Genomic DNA, 24,879 nt, shown 5'->3' on the forward strand with positions numbered 1-24,879 from the left:
TAGGTGACGTTGACGGTGAGACTAGTCGTCGTTGGCGCAGTCTGAGTAACTGCTTCAGCGGGCTTCTCTTGTCCAAACCGTAGTCCTCACGACCGGGTCATTTGCTCCGCGTGCTTCGTCCTGTATCCTCCATTTTGGGTACAGGCAACCGGGCAGGCCACCCCGTGCAGCCCCGGACTGCACCAGACTGCTTCCACCTCAGCTTCCAACTCCGCGGCCGCTCCGTGGTGTTTGGTGGTTTTTCAAGGGTGGGCTCCTCCTCCAATAGCAATGGCAATGGACAACAGACTGCTCAGCACAGGGGGGACTGCACCAGACTTCTTCCACCTCAGCTTCCAACTCTGCGGCCACTCCGCTGTGTTTGGTGGTTTTTCAAGGGTGGGCTCCTCCTCCAATAGCAATGGCAATGGACAACAGACTGCTCAGCACAGGGGGGACTGCACCAGACTGCTTCCACCTCAGCTTCCAACTCCAAACAGGATGTTTAGCTCCCAGGAGTAGATGATGCCACTCTGTGAAGGCTTGACGGATGGCCAACAATTCTTTTTCCAGAACAGAATAATGGGTCTCGCTAGGAGTTAGGGTTCGCGAGAGATAAGCGATGGGGTGTTCTAACTTGTCCTCAAATTCCTGCTTTAAGACTGCTCCGATGGCATAGTTGGAGGCATCAGTCTCCACTAGGAAAGGTCAATCAATGTCAGGTTGAGCCAAGATGGGGACTTGTCTAAATACCGACTTCAAACGTTGGAACGCTTCATCTTGGGCTGCGGTCCAGAGGAAGGGAGTATCCTTCTTCAACAATATAATGATCGGTTGAACTATCTCCGAAAAGGAAGGTATGAATTTCCGTTAGAAGTTGGCAAGCCCCAGGAAGGATTGAATCTGTTTCACAGTAGTTGGAATAGGCTAGGATAGTATGGAATTTACTTTTGAGTGGTCTATTCCAATTCCTTCTGGACTAAGGCCAAATCCGAGATAGTGAACAGTAGAGACATGAAAAAGGCATTTCTCGGGTTTAGCCAGGAGTTTATGTTCACGTAGCCATTGTAAGACTGCCTTGACATGCTCTTCATGCTTAAGATGGTCCCTGGAGTATATCAGTATGTCGTCCAGGTAAACTATGAAGTAGAGGAACAGCATATGGAGAACAGTGGGTCCATAAAACGTTGGAAGACCGCTGGGGCATTGGCGAGTCCGAAAGGCATGACCAGGTATTCAAAGTGACCAAAGGGTGTTCTAAAGGCTGTTTTCCATTCGTCACCTTCCTTTATACGGATCAGATGGTAGGCACCTCTGAGATCTAATTTTGTGAAGATTATGGCTCCTCTCATCGCTTCCAGGATATCCGAGGTTAAGGGCAATGGGCAGCGGTCCTTGAGGGTGCATTGATTAAGACCGCGATAATCAACACAAGGCCTAAGCTCCTTAGTATCTTTCTTGGGAACGAAAAACGACGACGCTCCCACTGGGGATTTGGATGGTCGTATGGTGTCATTTTCTAGGTTGGTATCCAAGTATTCTCGGAGGGCCCTTTTCTCTGGTTCTGATAGGATGAACATCCTTCCAAAGGGAATCACTGCCCAGGGTTCAGTATCGATAGCGCAGTCTTCAGGTCTGTGAGGGGGTAGGGCTTGAACTATGGCAGTTGAAAACACATCGGTGTAGTCCTGATAGGCCCTGGGGACCTGGATAATATTTGAGACCGTGAGGGGGCGTTGCTGGTTTGTCAGCGTACCTTCAGAGGATCTTGACGAGGAATCCAGGGATAGGCAGTAAGACATGCAATGTTCGGAGCCAAGAAACAAGGATCCTGCTGCCCAGTTGATGTATGGGTTGTGCTTCTGTAACCAGAGCATACCCAGTACCATTGGATAATGGGAAGACTTTATGATGTCAAACTTGATCATCTCTTGATGATGGTTTATCGAGAGCTGGATCTCTTTGGTTTGCAGGGTTATTGGTCCTGAAGAGAGAGGTCGTCCATCGATGGCCTCTACAGGTTGCATGATGTCTCAAGTTTCATATGGAATGTGGTGGGTAGTGACCAAATCCTGATCTATAAAAATCCCCATGGTTCCACAATCCACTAATGCCAGAATGGGGTAAGTTTCTTTCTTGGACGGCGATAGAAAGGCCTGCAAGATCACAAGGTTGTTTTGTCCGGGACAGTTCAAGGATGGAATAGATGTGGAGCAAACATCTCCCTCCCGAAGCTGTGCTCCATCTAGGATCGGGAGCTGGCGTTTCCCGAATGCCGTGGAGGGGCCAAAGGACATTCTCTCACAAGATGTTTATCTGAGGCACAGTACATACACAGCCCGGTGTGAATCCATCGCAATCTTTCTTGCGGGGATATGGGTCCGCGGAAGGCCCCCAGTTGCATGGGCTCAGGGTCTGTGGTCGGGGCAGGAGTGGGCTTGGGTTTAGTGGGAGATTCTATAGAGGTCTTTTGGTAAGGCATCTTTGTTTTCTTCTTTTCCACCTTCCTTTCCTGGATTCGAAAGTCTATTTGTAAAGAGAGGTCCATAAGGGCCTGGAAGGAACCTGGGCGAGCTACCCTGGCTAGCTCGTCTTTTATCTCTTTGTTTATTTCTCTCCGGAATAGGGTAAAACAGGCCTCCGAGGACCAATCTACTTCTTTGGCCAGTTGCTTAAAGCGTGTTACAAAGGTAAGCATATCCTGGGACCCTTGTTGGAAATAGAATAGACGTTCTTGGGCACTGTAAACCTGTTCTGGGCGGTCAAACATGGTCTTTAGAGCCCGTACAAACCCATCATAATCATCCAGGAGGGCATCTCCAGAATTAACTAAGGGCGTAGCCCAGGTTAATGCATTCCCGGAGAGATGCGAAATCATAAAGCCCACCTTTGCCCTGGGGGTGGAAAAGTAGTAGGGCTTAAAGGTAAAGTGCACTAAACACGAATCAAGGAAGCCACGAAGGCTCTTTGAGGAGCCATCATACATATCCACTACTCCGCCCAGCAATACACGTTCCTTGGTCGCGGAATCACGTGACAGGACTAGTTGTTTTAATGCGGCATTCTCAGCTTTGAGATTCTGAACTTCTGTGGTTAACTCTTGCATGCCGCACATGAGGTCTTGAACTGCAGCCTCCATGTCTGTATCTGTATCAGTTTGTAGGTGTCTCAATCTGTCACAGGTTTCCCCCCTTCTCACCTGTCTATGTTGTTTGTTGGAGTTCTTCTATGGAGTCTTCTTTCGCAGAGTCCGGGTCTTGTATAACCCTGTGGGCAGGTCCTCGGGTTCCAGCGTGCGTTCAGCGTTCCGAGTCCTGGGAACATTTAGATGTCCGGGGAAGTCTGAGGAAATCCAGGAAAACTGCAATGAGTGCACACGGAAGACGAGTGCAGAGATCCGGGATGCAATAGAGGACAAAAAGATGGGGAAATGAAGGAGGAGGAATTTAGGGGAACCGGGACCCAGGAATCAAAGGATAAACACAAGCGATCTACGGCAGCACACGTCTAGCCACGGCAAGCGGTAGCGTTGAGACGCACAGGGCTGCGGGGATGTGTCCGCTTTATAGAACGTAATGCGTACGGCGCAGAAACTGGTAAACAGTATTCCGCGTCCGGCATCCATGTTGGGAGTACTGCTGAGTGCAAGCCCCTATGGGTCAGGAAGTCCAGAAAGGACGCGTCCGATGGTTCATGACAGATATGTTGCTACCGGCCCCCTTATTTCTGGACCACCATACTATGAATGAGGGCCTAGATCTTGATGACGAGGAAAGGGATGGAAGCTCAAAGGGAAAGTGCAATAGCCCCGATCGTACAAAAAGGGGTAAAATGGTCAGATGTATAAGACCCCCAAAGGAAAAAACTCCAGAACCAATACCATATACTGAACAACAACAGGCACAATCGGGCAGTGCAGGGGATGTACCCCCACCTTATGTAAGCAGATTAAGGTCACTGCCAGGACGAAGGTGAATGGGCAAAACTAGCCCCACCTGGAAGACGAGAAGTGTAGGTGGGTATGACTGTGGACCAGGATTTACACGATTCCCATTACTAGAGAAAGGGATGACCACAATCTATACAGTGGTCACAAATGGATGAAGATAATTGGAAATATAAATTGCTTAGTTTGACTGCAGGGGTGGGAAATTGGATATATGAGCTATAAAAAATGACAGTGGGAATGACGTTAGCAATGGGCAAAATAAAATGCCTGCTAGCAGCCATTCTACAGGCGAGAGCTGACGATATTTGGAGACGACGAAACAGGGGATTGCCCCAAATGTGGTACAGCTATGGTGGGGGTCCAAAATATTATAACAACAAGAATTCCAAAAGCTGTAAGAAATCAATTTAACCTAATTTCTTTAAAAATTCATTCATGATATGTATCAAAGATATCCAAAATTATTTAATTACCCTGAGTAACCCAAATATATAATCTAATGAGGTAAGTAAGAGAAGAAAAAGGGAAAAGGATTTTTTTATGTTGAAATAAATAGTGTGTTTTATTAAATAAAAAGCACACAAATTATTCAAAATATTGAAAAAGAATTTTTGGGGTTGAAAATCAATATGAAGGACAATACATGAGCAAAAAATACCCTTTGAATAGATAATATGAATAGTGAAATACATGAACAAATCACCACAACAGAAAAGTGAATGAAAAACAACAATAAAATACAAAATAATAAATAAATGTACTTGCACAATAATATAATTTGTTCAGGTCTGCCGTACTTGTACAACACTATAATTTGTTCAGGTCTGCTGGAGACGAGCAGGGTATGTGAGCGTAACAGTACAAAATATGACATATGATGGAGCACCATTTAATAATTCTAGGGCAGACGTATGGAGGGCGCTCAGAGTACAATATACCGATATATCAGACAATTATGATACAGAAAATGCGAGAGGACGAAGAACCTGTAGCTTTTATTCCAGAGATTCAAGAACATTGGTGTCTCGAGACGAGAGAACCGTGGGATAAAACAGTGGCATTATTCTATCAAATATTATGCCAGGGACTGCCCGAGCCATGGAGCATCAGATGAAGAAACAGGTAGGGTTGGGAGCAAAGCCATGGCCAGAGATACAGTTGACTGTTGTACACAATTGTTGATTGTTGCAAGAGAAGAACACAAAGAAAGCTGAAGACAGAAAACAGGAGGAAGAAAAGTTAGTTCAGAAGAAATTGTCAACATTTGCTATAGAAGTAGCAGTATTGACAAGTGGTGAAAGTGTGGCGACACAAGATGTACAGCCAGCACAATTAAGCAATGCAGGGTATCCTACAGATCAAAGTGGGTAAAATCTTTGGCCACGAGGTAGAGGGGGTGGACGTAGATGAGGACGAGATGGATTTCGAAACCCTCAGGGAGGAGGAGGATTTAATGGAGGACAGCTGTAGCAATGCTGGAATTGTGGAAGGATAGGACACATGGCCCAAACATGTAAAAGTAGAGGGGGCATGCAGCAGAACATACAGCAAGCACAGCAAGCTCTAATGCTAGGACAACACCCACAAAGGCAACCACAGCATGCGTCTATGCAAACACAACAAGTGCAAACCCAGAAAGTACAGACACAACAAGCAATGGTGCCACAATGGAATACAAACACTGGAGCCCTACAAGCACCCACAAAGAGAATAGGGAGTGCGACCATGGAAGGGGAAATCGTTTCACGGAGACAGGGATTAATTTATATCCACAATAGGAAAGCCCACATAGTGACCTGATGTGTTCAGTATTATCAGTGACACCAGTCCCCCAAGAGGAACCAAGGAACTGCGTAACGATAGGAGGCAAGACATTTTTGTTTCTTTTAGACACTGGAGTGACTTGTTCCTATGTTCGAGGGGGAAAGTATCCAATGTCTGGCATTGCCATGAATGCACAGGGATTCTCTGAGGCTATGAGCTTAGTTCCTTTTACTGGTGACTTATCAATTTCTATAGGCGAACATGATGTGTCTATACCACTATTGTATTCTTGGTAGACACCAGTCCACATATTACGACATGATTGGATGACAAAATTAAACATGACAATATCTTTTACTGATAAAGGAATAGCGTATTTCACTCCAGGGATACATTATAAGAATGTAAGAGATTTTATAATAGCATCTGCAGGCCAAAAGGATTGACTAGGTGTTCTATTAGACCATGAAGTATTTTATATGGAGTGTTTTGTTAGCATGGTTACCCAGACTGGTAGATAAAATACTGAGGATACCTGAAGAATTTTTATTTAGGCCAGAAATACCTTTGGATGATGAAGAATGACAGGCTATTCCACTAGAACTAGAAGCAGCAGTGGTCAGAGAAGAAAGAGTGGCTGTCCATGGGACAGACAATGAGGGAAGAGGATGGAGAGCAGTAACAGCTCTCGGTGAAGGATATCGATTAACAGATTTGACAGACAAAGAACTGTTTAGAGATGATCATTCAGATGATGAATTAGTATTTTTCGTAAGTCTCACTTATTGTATTAAAGTAGAGAATAGAGAAATACCACAGAGAATGGCATTGGTAAAAAAAAAATGTTTAGAAACAGCACCAAGTATTTTATGGACCAGCAGTCCATAAGACATGGGCCTATTGAAAGAAGAAAACATTTGCAAGTACCAAGTATTGAACAATTAAAGACACAGAAAGCATATATGAGATGGAACAACCAAGTAGCCAGAAGCCAAGACGAGTAATAGCACTCAATATAATTGAATTAAATAGCATCAAATAAACAAAATCGTGGTCTACTCACACGTGATGCAAGACTTGAAAACAAGGCCTACTCATTAGGCTCTCAGTGAAGATATTGATGTACCTACACTCTTAAAGGTCCCAGAGAAGATAACAGTCAGCAAGGTCAATTACAAAGAAGAAGCCTTGGCTCAGGGCTTCACTGATGCGAGATGGTAGGCTACTTGACCAATGATGTTATTCCTCGCACCTGGGTTTTGTTTTGCACGTGTGCTGCTAATGAGCCGAAAGTCCAAGGTTGGGATAGAATGGCAACCAATCAAGAGGGCCTATCTAGCAGAGCACTATACAATGTTGCAGAAGCCAATCCGCTGCTGTTACTCTGCTATTAATCTGTATTATACGTATTTAGAGGTAGTTCGAGGCATGCTTACCAGATAAGGGGCAGCCAGTTACTAATGCCTACACGATATATAGGTATATATGTTCCCTTAACCAATGCCTCCACTCGATGGGTCTTTTAATGTTTGCCTTGTAGGATGATGTCATAGCTGACGTACATCGAAGTATAAAGCTTTTGTATGATAGAAATATCAATGCATCTCCAAAAGAAAACACATTACGGCTGCCTGAAAATCAGCCCACTGGCTCCCAATAAAAGAGAGGATCATTTTCAAAACCTTGACATTGACCCACAAGTGCATACACTTATCTGCACCCGACTACCTATCACAAACGATCCACCCTGCCACCTCCACAAGGCCAACTAGAACTCCCTACGTCAACATGCTTTGTGTGCCCTTGGTGAAGAGAGCCAGAGCAGGGGGCGCTAGTGTCCCCTACCTCGCTTCCTCACACTGGAATGCCCTACCTTCTACCCTTCGAGGTGAGGTATCTCATGTAATTCCGCAAAGCTATGAAAACTACGCTCTTCGTCTGACACACCCCATAATCACCTGCATCCCTTGACAAACCTCAAAATGTATTTATAAATTGACAATGTATTAACAATGTATCCTAATGTTTCAATGAACAACATGTAAAATGCATTTCCCAGCTGTATGTACCCTGTAACTAATTACCCCACAAGTAACAGCGCCTCGATGCCTAGGGACTGTTTGTGCGCTATGCAAATGTAAAAATAAATAAATAAAATAAATACTGATAGTGTGTGAGCTGCAATTTGTCTGTTCACCAGGTTTCTCTACTTTATTTGAGCTGATAATAAAGTTGTGTTTTGCCATATCCTTTTGAGTCTTTCCAGTTATTTGCACCTGAGATCGCATATTGGTAATTCCATCTGGCACTTGGAATGCTCCAGGTGCTACTGCACACTGTATCTTTTAACACTCTGTATCAAAAAGTCTTTTCCAACTTTGGTTACCAGGAGAATGCCCACTAATCCTGGTATCTTGGATCCACAGTTCAACAAAACTAGAGGGAATGACTCCCTTCCCCTGCACTTTGTTACCAGGAGAATGACTCCCTTCTCCTGGTATCTTGACTTCAAAATTCAATACAACCAGGGGAAGTGTCTCCCTTCACCTGGCCTCTCTTTCACTTTGGTTTCCTAATTCAATACTTTCAGTCTTTCACTTTGAGGGTCCCAGAAGATGATGATTTGTACTTCTCTCTCGTGGGTGCGGGTCCCAGACCTGTCTTTCTCGCTCTTTGGGTTCAACTCTCTCAATTTTCACTTCTCCACAGGGGTTCCCTTCTTGCCCCTGCTCTGTGGGTTATTGCCTGCTCTCTTCTTCTGAGTCTCCCTCGACTCTCTGAGGACCCCACCAACCATGTTGGCAACCCAGGTACTTTTTGGGTTCTCACCAGCGTCCTCCGGTCGGTCTCGGGCATTCAATTCTTCTGCCTTGCTCTTTCCGGGGCTTCCCTTCACCTTCTGAAATCCTGTGGCAGCTCTGCAGCTTCTGTCCCTCTCAGACTGCGTGTTTGCCTTCGGCCACACAGGCCAGCTTCTTCTGCGCTCTGGAATTCTGCTTTGCCAGCTTCCGAGCTGGTCCTTCCACTTCGGAACGATTATGGGTGTCTCTGACTCCACACACGCATCCCAGTCAGCAGCCTGTTCTTGTTTCCTTGCAGCACTGCTTCCCCGCTCACAGCTCCTGAAGGGATGGCTTCACAACATAGCCAGCCCTTCGTTCGTTTTAATGTATTCCCTACTCTGCCCCGTCTCGCTGTAAGGTAAGTCTTCTGACTTACAAAGATACTTGGAAGTGTGGGACATGGAGGTGGGGTTCATGGAATAGGAAGATGTATAGGGTGGTGGTGTAGAGTTGGCATACCACGTTCTCCCGAGATGTTCTCCCTTGCCCCCAGAGGGAGAATCTCTCCCTATGAGATCCTCCCAGTATGCACCACCCCCAGGGGGACTATCCGGGAGTGGCCTCACCACCCTGGCCTCATGGGAAGGGGCTCCCCCTTTGGGAGAAGCAACCACATCTCAGGATTCGTCACAATAAATAACACATCATTTTTATATCTTAGCTCAAATATTGCAACATTTAAAAATCCTATTCCATAAATTGCTATATAGAAAATCACTTCCTCATTATACTTAATCTTGGCAAACTATGTGGTAGCACAAAGGCTCCTTCTGTATGGACGGACACATTATTTACCAAATTAGATCTTAAAAGACTTAATCGACAAATAATCCAATTAATTTGTTCTTTCTTGACAAGAGTCCTAAACCAGCAACATACACCCTCGTTTTGAGGAAACATTTGGAGTGATGTTTCACTTGACTTTGCTAGAGTTACCGATTGGATAACTTCGAAGGGATATTGCCTCAAACACCAATAACAGAGACTCATTTTAAATGATAAAGGTATTCTAGGTGGGTGTGGCATTACAAAAGTAGATGCATCCATATGCAGCAGTGACTAATGCTTATAGGCTTTACATTGTTATCTGGCATGCTGGCTTGAATGCATAGGTGCTTCCTTACATTCCATGTTCCTTCAGATGATTTTGCAAGTATTCACACAAATCGAAATGAGTGCATTGAACTAAAGTCATGAGATGAGCCCCTGCCAGGCAAAGCGTATGTGTGGCGATATGCTTGCTCGCTGCCAATGCCACGATGAAGCTAAAAAAGGGCATCACTTGCTTCTTCCATCTTGACGAGTAAAATAGGAGCTCTATAAAGAATCAGACATATATTTGCATTAAGTGTTCTTTCCCCTGGACTAAATGTCTGCCCATATATGTATGATTAACCTAACACCTCTCTACCGTAACCACCTCTGCTCTGTCGATAGCAATAGCAATTATTTTTACTCCCAGATAGATATTCGTACTGGTCAAACCCAAGCAAGTACATAGGTTAAATACTTCACAATTCACCAATAAGTACAAAAACAGGCAAATATAATTCAACCTAGAACCAAAAGACACAATATTGGTTTTGGTAGCATTACATTATCCTTTTATCCCTCGGGACTGAGGAAAGGAGGACTCGGGGTTAATGAAGATTACCAGTTAATAGAGACTGTCCAAATTTATGGGGCATATGTTTCTGCAGGAAATGCATGAGCACAGACTTTCAAACTTCTCTGTGGATTTTAGAAATCGCCTCCAGATTTTGAAATATTTGGATGGTTCCAGCAGATTTCCCCCGTGAAACTATACATTTTCTGACTCTGTAGGAGTAGAAACCATATTTGGGGAGATTTCCACGAGGTTTTATGCAATTTTGGTCGGCCTATATTGGTAAATATTCCGGGCATGCCATCTGTCGAAACTGGCATACACCAAAACAGAATCTAGTCGAGACGCTGTTTTGAAAGTGTTTTGAAGGCGTTTGCAGGGGTCGAACTGTAAAAAATGAATAGTTGCACGATGCCCCCATGCCCCACCCCTTCTTTTCCACCTCTCTGCCCCGCGATGCCCCCATGCCCCACCCCTTCTTTTCCACCTCTCTGCCCCGCTACCCACCAAATCCATATCTGGTTTCAACCTTTTCCCTCACACCACCATGTTTTACAACAGTACTACCCAGACTGACGAAAACACAATGAAAGAAAATGCATTTAAATGACCACCATTAGTTTGCCATTGTCCCCCACAGCATGCAGCTTTATGCAGCCTCCCCTTTCCAATCACCCTCCATTCACACCTCTTAAGGGACATGCCTATGACTATATCAACCCATTACTGTGCAGACAGCTCTGTCTGCAGCAATGTATGCTGAATTGCAGAAGACAAACCGTTCCCTGCCGAGTGGAGCTTTGTGGCAGCTTGGCAGAGGGCGTTATGTCCCAAGCAGTCTATACAAATAAACACACATAATCCAGCACCTGCAGAATAGTGCAATATGATGTGACACTGGATTTTTACCAGCAGGTCTCAGGTTCTAATCCCCAGTAGGAGAGGTAAAAAAACAAAAACAAAGGAAGGATGCACACATGTTCCTGAAAAGTTAGGGAACATCGTAGGTACTCTTTAGTTCCCGCCAACATTGACGTCTGGGTGTTTGTAAAAGCTGAACATGGCACGGATTATGTACGAGTGGATGACAGATCAAATTGTATTGATTTTTTATTTTATTGTTTTTTTTTATAACACGCTTAATACCCGAGTTTGGGATTCGAACCTCTGTTGCTCTGCCATTAAGACCAGCACGCTACCCCAGTGCTATCGCAAGAGATGCTTACGTTCGTTAAATGATGCAGGCTAGTGTAACTATCCTGCCTTGTCAAGCAAGGCATGTATGCATTATCCATCTAATAATATCATATTGGATGGCAGGCCCTTAGCTGACCGCCAAATCACCCATCACTGGAGAGAAGAATACATTGAGTGTATTGAACCAAGGGTATCAGATGAGCAAGACACTACCAGGCAAAGCGTAAGAGTGGAGACAGATTATCTGCCAACCCCAAATTAAGCTAAAAAAAATTGGATTAAATGCTTCATTGCCCCTGAAATTGCAAATCGAATATATTTTTGTATTCAATCTTCTTACAACTGGAATACATGTCTGCCGAAATATTTATGATTGACATAACAGACCTTTGCAATAACCTTCTTTATTCTAATGATAGCAATGCCTATAGGTTTATTCCCAGATAGATATTCGTACAGGTCAAACCCAAGTAAGTACATACGTTAACATCTGCACGGTTCACCTTTCAACCACAAAAACAGGCAAATTGAATTTCCCCTGAAACCGTAACCCACAATTTTGGTTGGTAGCATTACACTATCCCTTCAGCACCCCCCTCCCCCCATCCCAATCACGAAATATGGGGCTGTAGAATTCACAGTCAAAGGTTGTACAGTTTCAGCTGATTTCCCCTCTGTAAATATGGAATTTCTGACTCCGCAGAAGGATGACAAATATTTCTGCAGATTCTAACATGTTTCCTTTGATTTGGCCTTTGTGTACCGGTAAGTAATCCAGCCAGTCCATCAGTCGGAACTGGTGTACACCAACAAAAGAATTCATTTGGTGTTGCAAGTCTGGTCCAGGAGGAGTTTTGAAGGAGTTTGTGAAAGCTGAACATGGCATGAATTATGTACGAATGAATGGAAATTCAATCCCAGGAGATGCATATTTTCCTCCAAAAAGTAGTTTATGGAGTCAGCGCAAGTAGCAACCCTGAGAAGCAACGTGTATCCGTGTATCTCTGTTACAAGCGGACTGTTGCATAAAGCACTGCAAGCACTCAGCTGACAGCCAAATCACTCATCATTGGAGGGAGGAATAAAAAGTATCATTGCAATGTTTGTTATGAGATGATTGACAGCCTCTGTGGATCCACACAGGGAGGCTTCGAAGCTCACCTATTCGCAGAGGGAGCAGTCATTTGAATAATGAGTCCTTCCATATACCAAACCGTACCCGTTTTTCTTCCTTCATTATTGTGGTAAATTCGTGGGCTGATTCAGAAGCCAGGAACTGACAATATTCTCTCCAATGACGCTGTGAGGGGTGCTATAGGCTGAGCCGCCTACAGAACTTTGAAGGGCACGTAATGGCCTGTGTAGAGTTCGTTGCATGAGATTCAAGTAACCAGTAAGGCCAGTCAGCTCGTTGAATGCTCGCCTCACCGATCTGTGTAGAACCTGCAGTCAAGCCTACATCGTTCCCCTTGATAAGAGAATACTGTTAAATTGAGCAATAATATCAACTATTATTGAAGCAGGAACACGCGCATGACACACTGCATAACATCGTGATGTTATTATTATAATTCATGAATTTATTTATGAATCTAATCTCCCCTACCTGACAACCAGAGACACTACTGTGAGGCAAAACCTGAATATTTCACTGCGGCCCAGCGTGCCTCTCCAGTGCTGCTGACACCGCTCCCATCACTGAATATTGTGTATAATTCTGTCCATGACCCAGGCGCATTGCGATTGCTTGAACTTTTCCCTATACTAGAATGACAGGAGGGAAGGGCAGATGGGCAGTAGGACGGGGCATACTTAAATATATCAATTACTAGCAGTTGTACCAGTGCTTCGCACAGTAATTCCTACTAAAAAAAATCAAATTAGACAAAGGTATATTTAGATTATATACTTTTTTACATTGTCTACACCATGGAACCTACCCACATGGCACATTTTAGGTGTGTAGCATGTTGGGAAGTATGCTGAACATTTCGGAAAGACACACACAAATATCCAAGCATTGCAGAACGCTTAAAAAATAAATTCGAAAAATGTGTCTACCTTATACTGGGAGGCCAGAGGGGTTGCTGGGGATGACACTACAAGTGAATTGGTAGAGCTGGGTAGGGTTCTGTTAGTTTGACCAAAATAACGAGTTTGGTGGACTGCACCAGGTTTGACTAGCCCACTACCCAAATGAATAGTTCCAAGCACAGCGAGGACATTTTAGGAGCGTGACAAACTGTCACCATTCAGACAGCCTTCCAAATTCGCCATTATGGCGATTAGCGCACTGGAATGACATCCGATGTGCTCAAGGCCTGTTGTTCATAAACAAAGAAAATTGCAGCGCAGACTGCGCAACCATGTGTTTAAACCTTCCTTTATTTGTTGTTTTTTGTGTGTAATTGCAAATAGTTGTGGGATGGCCATCTTCCGTTTCCACAGCCGCCATGAAGTTTGGATCTGGAAAGGAAGGTGTCTGTGAAGCGGCTGATGCAAGAGGTATCTGATGGTTTTGGGAGGCTGCCATGACAGGGTAGACTGGACAGTGTGGACACGGATGCCCAGGGGTGTCAAGAGGAGGCAATAGCGAGAGACTGAGCAGCCAGAATGCAAGGTATGTGATAGAGCACTAAGAATACTGGGGTGCTGCACTGACCAACATGTTCTTAGAGCATTGATCCTGCTGCCGGTTTATTAGTTCCCATAGGACAGTGCTCATTTGTCCCAATGTTTAGAGAGGAGAAAAGTTTGTGGGAACCAATTCTACCTAGGCACTTGGTGTTTTATTTCCTAGTTAAACCTGGTTGGTTCACTTATGTGGAATGAGCAGAATGATGCATAATGATCAGTCTTGTTTGAGAAGGGTTTGTAGTGACTACAAACCCTTCTCAAACAAGACTGATCATTTCTCTCATTCCACATAAGTGAACCAACCAGGATTAACTAGGAAATAAAACACCAAGTGCCTAGGTAGAATTGGTTCCCACAAACATTTCTCCTGTATCGTAAGGTAACGCTGCAATCTGAGCATCCTGATTAGCTGCCCAGACTCTGACGGGAGCCAATAGTAGTGCATTGTTCAGTTTGGGGCGCAGGTGGAGAGGGAGAATTGCGTAGCGATTTCAGACAAGTAGTAGTGTATGGAAAGGGCAGTTGAAGGGTAAATTGCACATGTAAAAGCAGTTCTATGTCCCAGCAATAAAATACCAGGGAAGTGGTTATCCAGGGTTTAAAGTCTCAGAAGATGCTTTCCATGAAGTAACAAAGGATGTGGGTTATGCGTGAGAATTGAGCAAAAATGACAAGCTGCCAGATATCCATTTTCTGCAAAAGCACATGTGGAAATTGGATTGATTGTTATACAAATGTGGCAATCTCAATATCATGATCGCTCTGAAAAGTCTATTTTGAGTGTGACCTCTAATTCTGGTATGATGACATAAGCTTTCAGATAATTCTGATGAGACTCTTGTTCCATACAGTCACTACTGTTTCTGTAAAAATGATGTCCGGTAAAGCTTCTGACAACCCAATGTCCAGCATTGATAGAAGTAGGTATGTTTTGCCAGACCAGGAGGACCCTAATTTGATGGTGTCGATCATATTGCTTTTAGGGGAGTTGAGTGCTGAAACCATGAGTTATCCACTAGGAAACTGTCGTTATCTAGGTTCAAGATGTAGTATGTTCTCTGTAGGGAGGGAGAAGTGTCGTACTCTCATTGGTGGTGCAGATGCCAAGTCTATGCTATCACGGGTCTGTCACTGGAGGATGAGGTTACGTGCTTCTGGGTGTGCTATGTGGGTGAGGTCATTGTGGAACCTTAAGGGTTGCTGGAAGGTTGGTGGGGTGAGTGTTCTAACGTTCCGGGGTTTGACAGTTGAGCTGCTGTACTAGCTGGGAGTGGATGTCCCTGTAATCTTCTACAATCCCTCTTACTCTACTTGTAATCTTCTACCAATAAACCCACATTATAACTTACCTTGATGGTGGTTAATTCAGAAACCTTGTTAACTTACTTTGAACAAATTTCCTTTGGACAGAAAGGGCAAAGATGAAGTTCTTGGAGTGCATGGCTCCCGGCCCATTCCTCCTTGGTACACCGGGAAGAATGGAGTGGAATTGAATGATTGCTGACAGAGTTACGCTTTTTAAGAAAGAGTGGAATCTTAGAGGTGAACATGAGTGGTGAGGGTATGATGAAATGTGAAGACACAAGATTAAAATTCCCATGTGTCCAGTGCTCCTATTTTAGCCAATACATTAATTTATAATCAATAACTCTATAAAAAACATTGGACATGATTCTACAGATACAACTCTATTTGCAAACAAATACCTATACACTCATGAATCTCAAAGAGCATACAAGACCATAAGAAGGACCATGTGCTATTTATACGCGTCTACTCCTTGCAGGACGAAGGTGCTCCTCTCTTTGTATCAATTAGTTAACAGTTTGAATGTCTTTTCTTTCTAATATTTTGGGCCTTCATGCTCATGCATAACCCACTAGAGGGCCAGGTAACATAATCAAGTACAAAGAGCCACCGTACATTGACAGACACCACCTCTCCTTCAGATAAAGTTGTCTTAATGATTCATGCTACAGTTTTGACACACTGTGGTAGGGTCACAATATCCCCATACCAAGACATGGTCCATTACGGTGGTGATGGACTCAGTATACATGTATCTTATCAAAGTTGCGTGGACGTGTTGTTACGTTCACCTGGTATCCACAGGGATTCCACCCAGCCATAGCGACTCTGGTATCCTTCTCTGCGGTTCCCAGGTGTGACCAGCGGGGAAGTTCTGCCTTGTTGTTAATTCAGGTGTGCTCTCTGTCCTGCCTTCTTGGCAGGGGCGTGTTGTCCTTTGGGGTCGAATGCGATCTAGTTACTTCACTGATGCCGGCCCGCTTTGAGTCTTTCAGGTAGGTCTTATTGCTGTTGTATATTGTTATTCTTGAATGCCTTTCTTGGTTTAATAAATGTCTCTTTCTCTTCCTTAGGTGCGCGGAAGTCCAATGTGATGCATTGGTTGAATTGGGTCTCGCCGGTAAATGACGGCGTGTAAAGAGCGCTATGATGCGGTAAGTAGGCGCTATGTGCAGCGCTATGATGCCTTGCCTTTGCTAACCTGTTGTCTTTTCTTTCCCATAGATTGCGGTGCTCACCTGGTGTATGAAATCCTGAGGCGATGCTGGTCGAGGGGCTACTTGCGAGGTAAGCTTTTCGGCACAATTCGATATGTTGTAAAAGTGTCTAATGTCTTGTTTCTTCCTTTTTTGCAGATCCGTCGGTCCGGGAGATGCGATGATCCTAGGATGCTGTTCTCAGGAGCTGTGGGCAGCTAACGATGAAAATTACAGGTAAGGTGCTGCTGCTAACGATGTCCTCTTGTCTCTTTACAGATGCTGTTCTTCCTAGGTTTGCGGGTACAGCTGAACATGATGAGCGTCACGTTGCAGGATTGCAAAGTAACGCAAAGCGTGTTATCCAAGTCGGTTGTGGTTTAAATAGCTTCAAGAAAGTAGTCCAGGTAAAGTAGTTCCTAGGCTACCACACCCAAAACACTATACTGCATAGCTTGGTTCCAAGGAGCCAAGCTATGTGGATGCCTCCATGTTGGCTGGCACTTGAAATAAAGTAGTTCCCTAAACACAAGTCTTTATTAAGTATGAGCCTGGCGCCAAGAGGGCCTAGGAAAAGGATGCCTAAGTTTGTTGGAGACCCGAGCCAAGACCCCTCCTGGCCCATGGGCTTGACAGGGGGGTTTCTGGACGTGGGTCGTGACAAGTGTTGACTCTAGCTGACAAGCCCCTAACCATCTTTCTGCGATTGATCTTATTGGTGAAATGCCTAACCTAAGTCATGTAAGGAATTACCCACGGATTCTAACATGCAGTAGCGTTAAATACTCAGCTGAGCAAGTTTATCTCTTGTAGGAGCAAGAGATAAATACGTTCTGACTGATCTCTTGCCAAAATGTCCTTGTTAACTATTGTTTACCAAGTTCTCCTTTATTATCCTCTTCATTTCCAGGCATAATGTCTGGGAAGCAATCCCACCACCACAGCAAATAAAATGTAAATGACTCTTAATATGGGTATGCAAGGGTATAACAGTTGACACTATTTCCTTTGTCAAAACAGCTTCTTCATGCTTCCAAATATTATTCCAAAACAAGGCTCTCATATATGCATAGTCTGATATAAACGTTAGGCCTAGCTCCAGATGAACAGTAGGAGTAATATTCAAAGTTGGGATTCCTAGCAACTGCCATGCAAAAGCATTGAGTGCAGATTGTAATATATCCATTTCCCTATGTCCCCAAATATCTACACCACAACAACCAGTAGAAAGTAATTTGGCTTTGTGAATGGTCATCATGTGATCAGGCATATAAGTGCTCATATTTCCGCAATTTAAACATAGCCCCATTAAGTTGGGCCATCTTCGACTTTTGCTTGATCCTATGTTCGTTCCACGTTAACCTGCCTAAATAATCATAGGAGTCACATGGCAATAACTGCTTACCATTACACATTGTAGGTCTAAATGAGGGCCTACTCTTAGATACACACATCACATTGGATTTAGCTGCGCTAAATATTAAACAGCCTTTTTCCAAATATTCTGTGTATGACTTTATCTTCTAGCCAGCAGCACTGCTACATCTGCATAGATAAGTCCTGGTATCTTCTTATGATCAATACTGGGTACATTGAATGTACTCCCCTGTAAATGTGTACACAGCCACTGCCTAACAATAATTGGCTCTTGGCAAGTAGGAAATGGTGTGCTCTGCGTATGTGTACAATTGAGTGATTTCTTTTGCTTGCTAGTGGCTTGCAACTTGAAATTGTCCCCCTGTATTAAATAATAAGGGTGCCAAGACATAGGGCCTCATTACGAGGTGGGCGATAAGGGGTTAACGGCGCCGGTAAAGGTGCCGGAGCCGTTAACCCCTTACCACCCCATTATGAGGTCCACTCGCGGGACCTGCTCTGGACGGCTGGTTTTACCAGACGTCCTTAGCGGGACCCGCGAGCGGCCCAGCATGCTAACAACGGGCCCGTTGTTAGCATGCTCCCTATTCTCATTAAGCCCTATGGGGGCTCAAATGGGAATGGGGATGGTCCAGGTCCGGGTTCCCTGAATGGGGAAATACCGGGCCGTCCAAGCTCGGAATGGCCCGGTATTTCCCCATTTAGGGAACCCAGACCCGGACCCGTGTTTGGAGGTAGCCATGCCCTTATGAAGGGCATGGCTACCTCCACATAGTCTTGGCAAACCCCTCCTCCCTTGTTATCTCGATTTTATCTGCAACTTCTCCATCTGCCTCATACCTTATCATAGCTACTTTGTCCCAATGTATCCTCATCAATATAGCCAGTCGTGGGGGCTGTATCCTCAGCACCACCAAAGCTGTCAACAGCTTCTGGACAGCCTCCCTGCCTCCCTCAAACTTGAGCAGAACCACCTCCGGTTCCGGAAGCAACTCAAGACCTTCCTATTCACTTCTGCTTTCTCTCTTGCTCTCCCCTGCTGATGTTCAGACTGCTCCACGCACTAGTCACCTGGCTACCCTCTGAACTTGGGCTGAGGCTCCAGTATGTCTAGTTGTCCTTTGCACTGCCTCCACCAGCACTTGTGGTCTGTATCTGCAACCCAGTCCCCTCTCTCTGCACTTAAGCCACCCGCTGGCTGCACTTATTGAGTTACCTGCACTTCTCCCCTCTACCCAGCCCCTTTGGCACTTCTCTCCTTCCTCTTCTCAGCCCCCTCTGCACTTCTCCCCTTTCTCTTCCCTGCATGATCTAAATAACACAAAGTCTATTAAGATCGTTGTTTTGTCCTCCCTCTGTTTCCCCCTCCTTGTCACACCTAGAAACACTTGTGAACAGGCGCGCTATAAATGCCATATCATAACAGAATGGACGTGTATAAGTGGTTGAATGCAGAAGTCAAATCCATAATCACCACGTAGACAGGTAATCGCAAACCACGGATATATTTTGCAAGAATGAGATTAATATTCAGGCCTTTATGGATGGTCCGCACACCCACCCAGAGGGACACTAGCTGTACTAACTGAGAATCTGCAATTATGGCCTTCTCTTTCATTCACTCTAGTAATTCATAAACATTGGTTCTGCCTAAATATTTGGAAGCTCCATTGAGTAAGGTACATTGGTGGTAGGCCTTGGGTGTGTCTCTGTCCCTCTTCTTAAATAAAGGGACAATTAATTCGACACCCCAACCCGATGGAATGTGTGCTGCAGGCATAATTACAGAGGTAGAGGAGTAGTCAAAGGGAAAAGAGAAAGGAGAGAGCAAGAACAAAAGCACCAGCCATATAGGTGAAGATGAGAAGGCAAGTTGGAAAATGCAGGTTTTGATGTCAGCAGAGAAATGCGTGAACTAATTATGAAGGGAGGAAAGTGTGCCTCTTGCTCCTGCAATGAGGCAATGGGCCAAAGGCACTAAGAGAAGTTTGCTGTAGGAACATCTAAAAGTTGTGGATGGTTGGTACTGGGGAATTGTGTGTTGTAGGTAGCAGGAAGACAAGCTACCAATGCTCTTAAAGGTGAGACAACCAATCTTGAACTTGAAACCTGCTGTCACTGGGCCATTGTAGGCTTCTCATATGGGTATGGACTTAGTGATGTTTTTTAACCAAACAGCATGGGCCTGGTTGTGTTCTGGACCTTTGAAGATGATTAATTTGGTAAGCAGGAGGCTATAAAGGCTATAAAGAGCATTTCTGTAATCTAGCCTTGCATTAACAAGCTGGTTCTGGGCTGGGATAGGGATGAATCTGGCTGTTGGCGGCCAAGGAGCGAGTTGTTTTCAAAATGTTTTTGGGTGATGAGTTGAGGCCACCTTTTGTAGAGTATTGGCTAACCAAGTGAGCCCACCTGTGGGTCAGAGGCCTTCTGGGCCTCTAGGGTCTAGTCAAGATTATTTACACCAAAGGCCCAGCCAGGGAACATTTCAATGTGCTGTATCCTAAAATGGCATCCGTTTTTGAGTATTAAGGCTGACGGGTTGAATGGCAGAAAGAAAGGTATTTCCAGTACTCTGTATCACATCTCTCTTATTTTAAAAATCTCATTGTGGTTTGTGATGAAGTTCTGTGCACTTGGACAGGAGAGAGTCGAACTACAGCTCTCCTGAACCTAGTTGGGCCCCTTGGGCATCCCAGTGACTCACGGCCGTGGGAGCCATTGTAAATAAAACCCATTAGTACAGAGGGAGCCTGAAGCTCCCTTCAGCCAGACCAAAAGTCTTTACTTTAAAGATGAAGCTTTCCCCTTTGGGACTCGGGATTCAGCTCCCTGTAGTCACCGGTGGAGGCCCTGATGCTTTGTTACCTTCAGTGCGAAAGGTGGCTAAGGAAAGCAAGTATTTTTCTTCTTTGCTGAGGTTGCTGGGGGATTCCTTAGGCAATGGGAGCATTCACATAGCGGATGCCGAGGAAAGGTATCATGGTGAATGAAATAAATAAAATTAAACTTAGGCGCAGGCGTGGTGAAGATGCAAGTCACCAAGCACACGCACGCCCATATAATATTATTCCGAGCCAAGACTCTCACATATGCATGGTCTGCTATAAATATTAGGCCTAGTTGCAGATGAACAGTGTGATTCAAAGCTGGGATTCCTAGCAACTGGCATGCAAAAGCGTTTAGTGCAGATCGCAATATATCCATCTGCCTATGTCCCCAAATATCCACTCCATAACAACCCGTAGGAATGAATTTGGCTTTGTGAATGGTCATCATGTGATCAGCCATATAAGTGCTCACATTTTCGCAATTTAAACATAGCCCCATTAAGTTGGGCCATTTTCGACTTTTGCCTGATCATATGTTCGTTCCACGTTAACTTGCCTAAATAATCATAGGAGCCACATGGCAATAACTGCTTACCATTACACATTGTAGGTCTAAATGAGGGCCTACTCTTAGAAACACACATCACATTAGATTTCGCTGCATTGGATTGCTCATGGATTGGCGAACAAACCCACCTGCAGCCTACTGTAAATACTATGGAAGTTATTATCCTGCTTGCAAAGATATTAGCAAAATTCTGCAATGCATTCTGCTGACCTTAACCTATCTTACAGCTGATTTTGTACCAGGCTGCAGACAGGGCCCCCCGCCAGGTGAGCAGAAGCAGGTGAGTAGTAATAGACTACAAGAATGGAGAAAATGGCGGGGGTATTCTGTAATAAAGTTTCTTTGTGTCCCCAGTGTAAGGCTCCAATAGTTTAGAGATCGAGAAATCTTTCAAGTTTGATAACAGATGATCTGAGAATGAACATACAGCAATTTATTTCGAATGAAGAGCTGGCATTATTCAAAATGAAACGGAAAGGCGCCATGTCTTCTCAGAAGCAGCAAAGCAGTAGGAACCCTGGAGGTTGAACACTAGGGATGCCACTGTTGCGGCTCTGTGACGTCACAAGGATCCGAAGACGTGCATAAGGGATGCCATCGCTGGAAGAGACATTACTGATGCAGGATCTCATGGAGCAGGTGTCCTATTAGGGTTCAATGATGGTCGGGTTATGTTTTGTAGATTCACAGGAGGGAGCTCTTCAGCTTGTCTTGACTTACCACCCCTCAGCCAGGTGGAGCATGGTATCACCCGCACTATTGTGCTGTCATGATGACATCTTAGAAAAGCCCCATTGTGACACTTCATTGGTATAAAATACTAGTCACCAGCGAGGTGCAGCATTAGCTACTAGGACCTTAGTCAGAGAGGATCACTTCTGTGAGTAGACAGGGGGGGCCCAAATGGCCAGGTGCTGTAAATGTAGAACCAGGACCCCTCCCACAAAGAAGCGAAGGAGTGGATGGTATAAGAGAAAACAGGTATGTAAATAAACCAAATTTAAAAATACTGAACTGAATACAGTGGTAAATACCCCAGTCTGCCTCGTAAGGAGGGTTGCGTGGTAGCCCATTGTAATTGGGTATTTATAACGCACTTAATACCCAGAGGTTTCGAAAGTGCGGACCTGGGGAACGAGCGCGTTGCCCCTGAGCTATCCTTCTGAGCCAAGAGGGCCACAGGGTCTCACCGGTGACGCTAGACCCAGGGGCAGTGTAGGGGTGATTCCCTGGCTTCTATTGCTACATCTGAAGCAGGGGGCAGGATAACGGTAATCGAGTTTGCCAGTAATTCAACAGATTTACCTCCATGTTACCACCAAACTAGTACTGAGGGCCAATGAAACTTATTATAATATTGTTCTCCAATGTTGCCTCTCCCCTCTCAACGTAGCACAGTGAATTCTGTGTTATGTAGTTTGATTGTTTGATTGTGTGAATCATGTTGCACTTAGAACATCTATGTATTTATAGTTTGATAATTAAATGGTTGTATAAGTAATTATAGCTTATATTTTTCATTAATATTCGGTGTTTCGTTGAAACATTTGTATTAATGTGATGTGTTTCTTTGTGGGGGCTAGAGTGACAAAGGGCCTCCTGATGGATGAGCCACAGTAGCATATAGGGAAGAGCTTTTCTGGTTCCATGTGTGTGTATGTTGATTATTCCCAAGAATACAGATGTTGATAGGCAATAAGTGGCAGGGGTAGGCATTGAAGTGGGGGTGGGCCGAGTGCCATCACAGGTGTGATTGCAGGCCAGAGATGGGTGTTGCTCTCTGGAATGGACCTCTGAAGAGGAACAGGGTTGATCCTTGCTTGATGGACGGCGGACGCTAGACATCATTTTTTTGTATGGTTAACTTGATTGGATAGAGCAAAAAAGAGAAGCAGGGAAGAAGAGTCTCTCATGCCATTATTAGCTGGTGCTGTGCTCATTAGTAACTATACACGTTCTGCCTATCATATGTCGCCATTATAGCAGGGCTACTCTGTTTCAGTATTCAAGTGTATTAGCAGGCCGAGAATTCATAGTATAGGATTATCAGTGTCTGTGCAACTGGACTGAGGTGAAGTACTAGTGCTGGGTGTAAGGACAATTAAGTATTTGTAAACTTTTATATAGCGCTTTACGCCAAAACACTTTACATTAAACAACAGAAATATATGAGAAGCAGTAGAATAAAATACATGATTCAAATAAACAAGAACAGCATGAAGTTTGATGGGGTAGAAACCTGATGTTGTTGGAAATATGGCCATATAAGTCACCTGTTCATCAATAGGCATTACTTTATGGGGAACTCTGATTTGCTATGACGTAAGGCAGTGATTAGCATTACATATCTAAACAAATGGAGACAAAAGAATACATGTGGTAAATGCAGTGTAACTTACCCATCAGGAAGAGAAAACTGACTTTACATGGTGTTTCCGTTTGAAAGCTTTGGTTTGAGTTATTTTTTGTGTGTATTTTGGTGCAGTTATGACCAGCTTCCCATCTCTGGAAAAACCATGACCTTTCAACTCCGAGAGAGCGATCCAGTGCAGAGTCGAGACCTTTCCTTGGAGGAGCAAGAAGGCTTCCTGACGGACCCCACAGAAAAAAGGTAAGAAACCAAACACGCTCATTGGCTGCCAGCTCTGATTGCCTAGGAAGACTATGAGGAGCCTTAAACGGAAAAAGAAATGAGGTGACATATTAGAGAGGGCATTGCTGATTGAGCACAAGGCAGATACACAAGACACTGGATGGGTGAGCAAGGCCATGGCTTGGCACAGGAAGCTCTCAGTCTATAAAGAGAAGTGAAGGGTAAATAAAGAAGGCTGCAGTTGGACTAGGAAGATCCTAATAGGCTACGAAAGTTGGATGCAGAAGGCAGTGGTGGGACAAGAAAGACTGAATAGAAGTTATTATAAGAGGAAAATCCGGATTGTACCATCATAGTTGGTGGTTCATTTCCATATGCAACACAAGAGGGAGCTTGCAATCTGACCTAACATATCGCAGATAGATGAGGTCGCTCACGCCGGGATAAACACACATACTGTCAGACCCAACATCCCCCCCATCCTGAGGTCTAGAGGTCACATTACATGAACCCCATAGTCACTGTACAACACAGGAAATTGCATAGCACATCACAATGATCCAATCAATTGAATGGAAACATTTAAAAACATTTCCAGGAGACCATTCACATAAAAAAACAAATAAACGTGTACAGTTCGCATTGGTTACAATGTTTCTTCTTTCTATACAGATAACAGTGCCAGCTGTAACTATGTCATAAGCCAAATCTGGGTTCTAAGTCCAAAAGAATATGGTTTCCTCCCAAAAAAAAAAGCCTGACCACTTAGTAACCATGCCAAATGGCATCGTGACACCTGGTGTGCATTTTGTAAAGGCATGAATTCCCTCTGAGCAGCAGTCAATACCCTGCCTCACATATTTTGGTCATCATAGGCACTTAAATAACTTAAGCAAGTGACTGACGGTCATGATATGAGGCAGAGTTTTGAATGATCTCTGCCACATAGAGCTATTATTACAGCATAGGAGCAATACTTAGAACTAGAACATCACACAAGGAGGTGAACAATCTTTTAAACAATACCTTCC

At 44.4% G+C, this 24,879-nt stretch overlaps 1 protein-coding gene across 2 annotated transcripts in view; it reads left to right on the forward strand.

Annotated features, from left to right (window-relative positions):
- GHRH (growth hormone releasing hormone) overlaps window positions 1-24,879 on the forward strand; it is a 309,118-nt gene that overhangs the window by 205,425 nt on the left and 78,814 nt on the right. The window contains exons 1-2 of one of the 2 annotated variants that reach the window (XM_069652293.1): window positions 22,098-22,236; window positions 23,741-23,866. In XM_069652293.1, coding sequence (XP_069508394.1) covers window positions 23,772-23,866 — 95 coding nt within the window. In that variant the 5' untranslated portion in view covers window positions 22,098-22,236; window positions 23,741-23,771. Of the gene's footprint in view, window positions 1-22,097; window positions 22,237-23,740; window positions 23,867-24,879 lie in introns of those variants that run through there. The other variant, XM_069652292.1, reaches the window with a different exon arrangement.

Source organism: Ambystoma mexicanum, chromosome 3p, assembly GCF_040938575.1.
Source record: "Ambystoma mexicanum isolate Mex_15411 chromosome 3p, UKY_AmexF1_1, whole genome shotgun sequence".
Lineage (NCBI taxonomy): Eukaryota > Metazoa > Chordata > Amphibia > Caudata > Ambystomatidae > Ambystoma > Ambystoma mexicanum.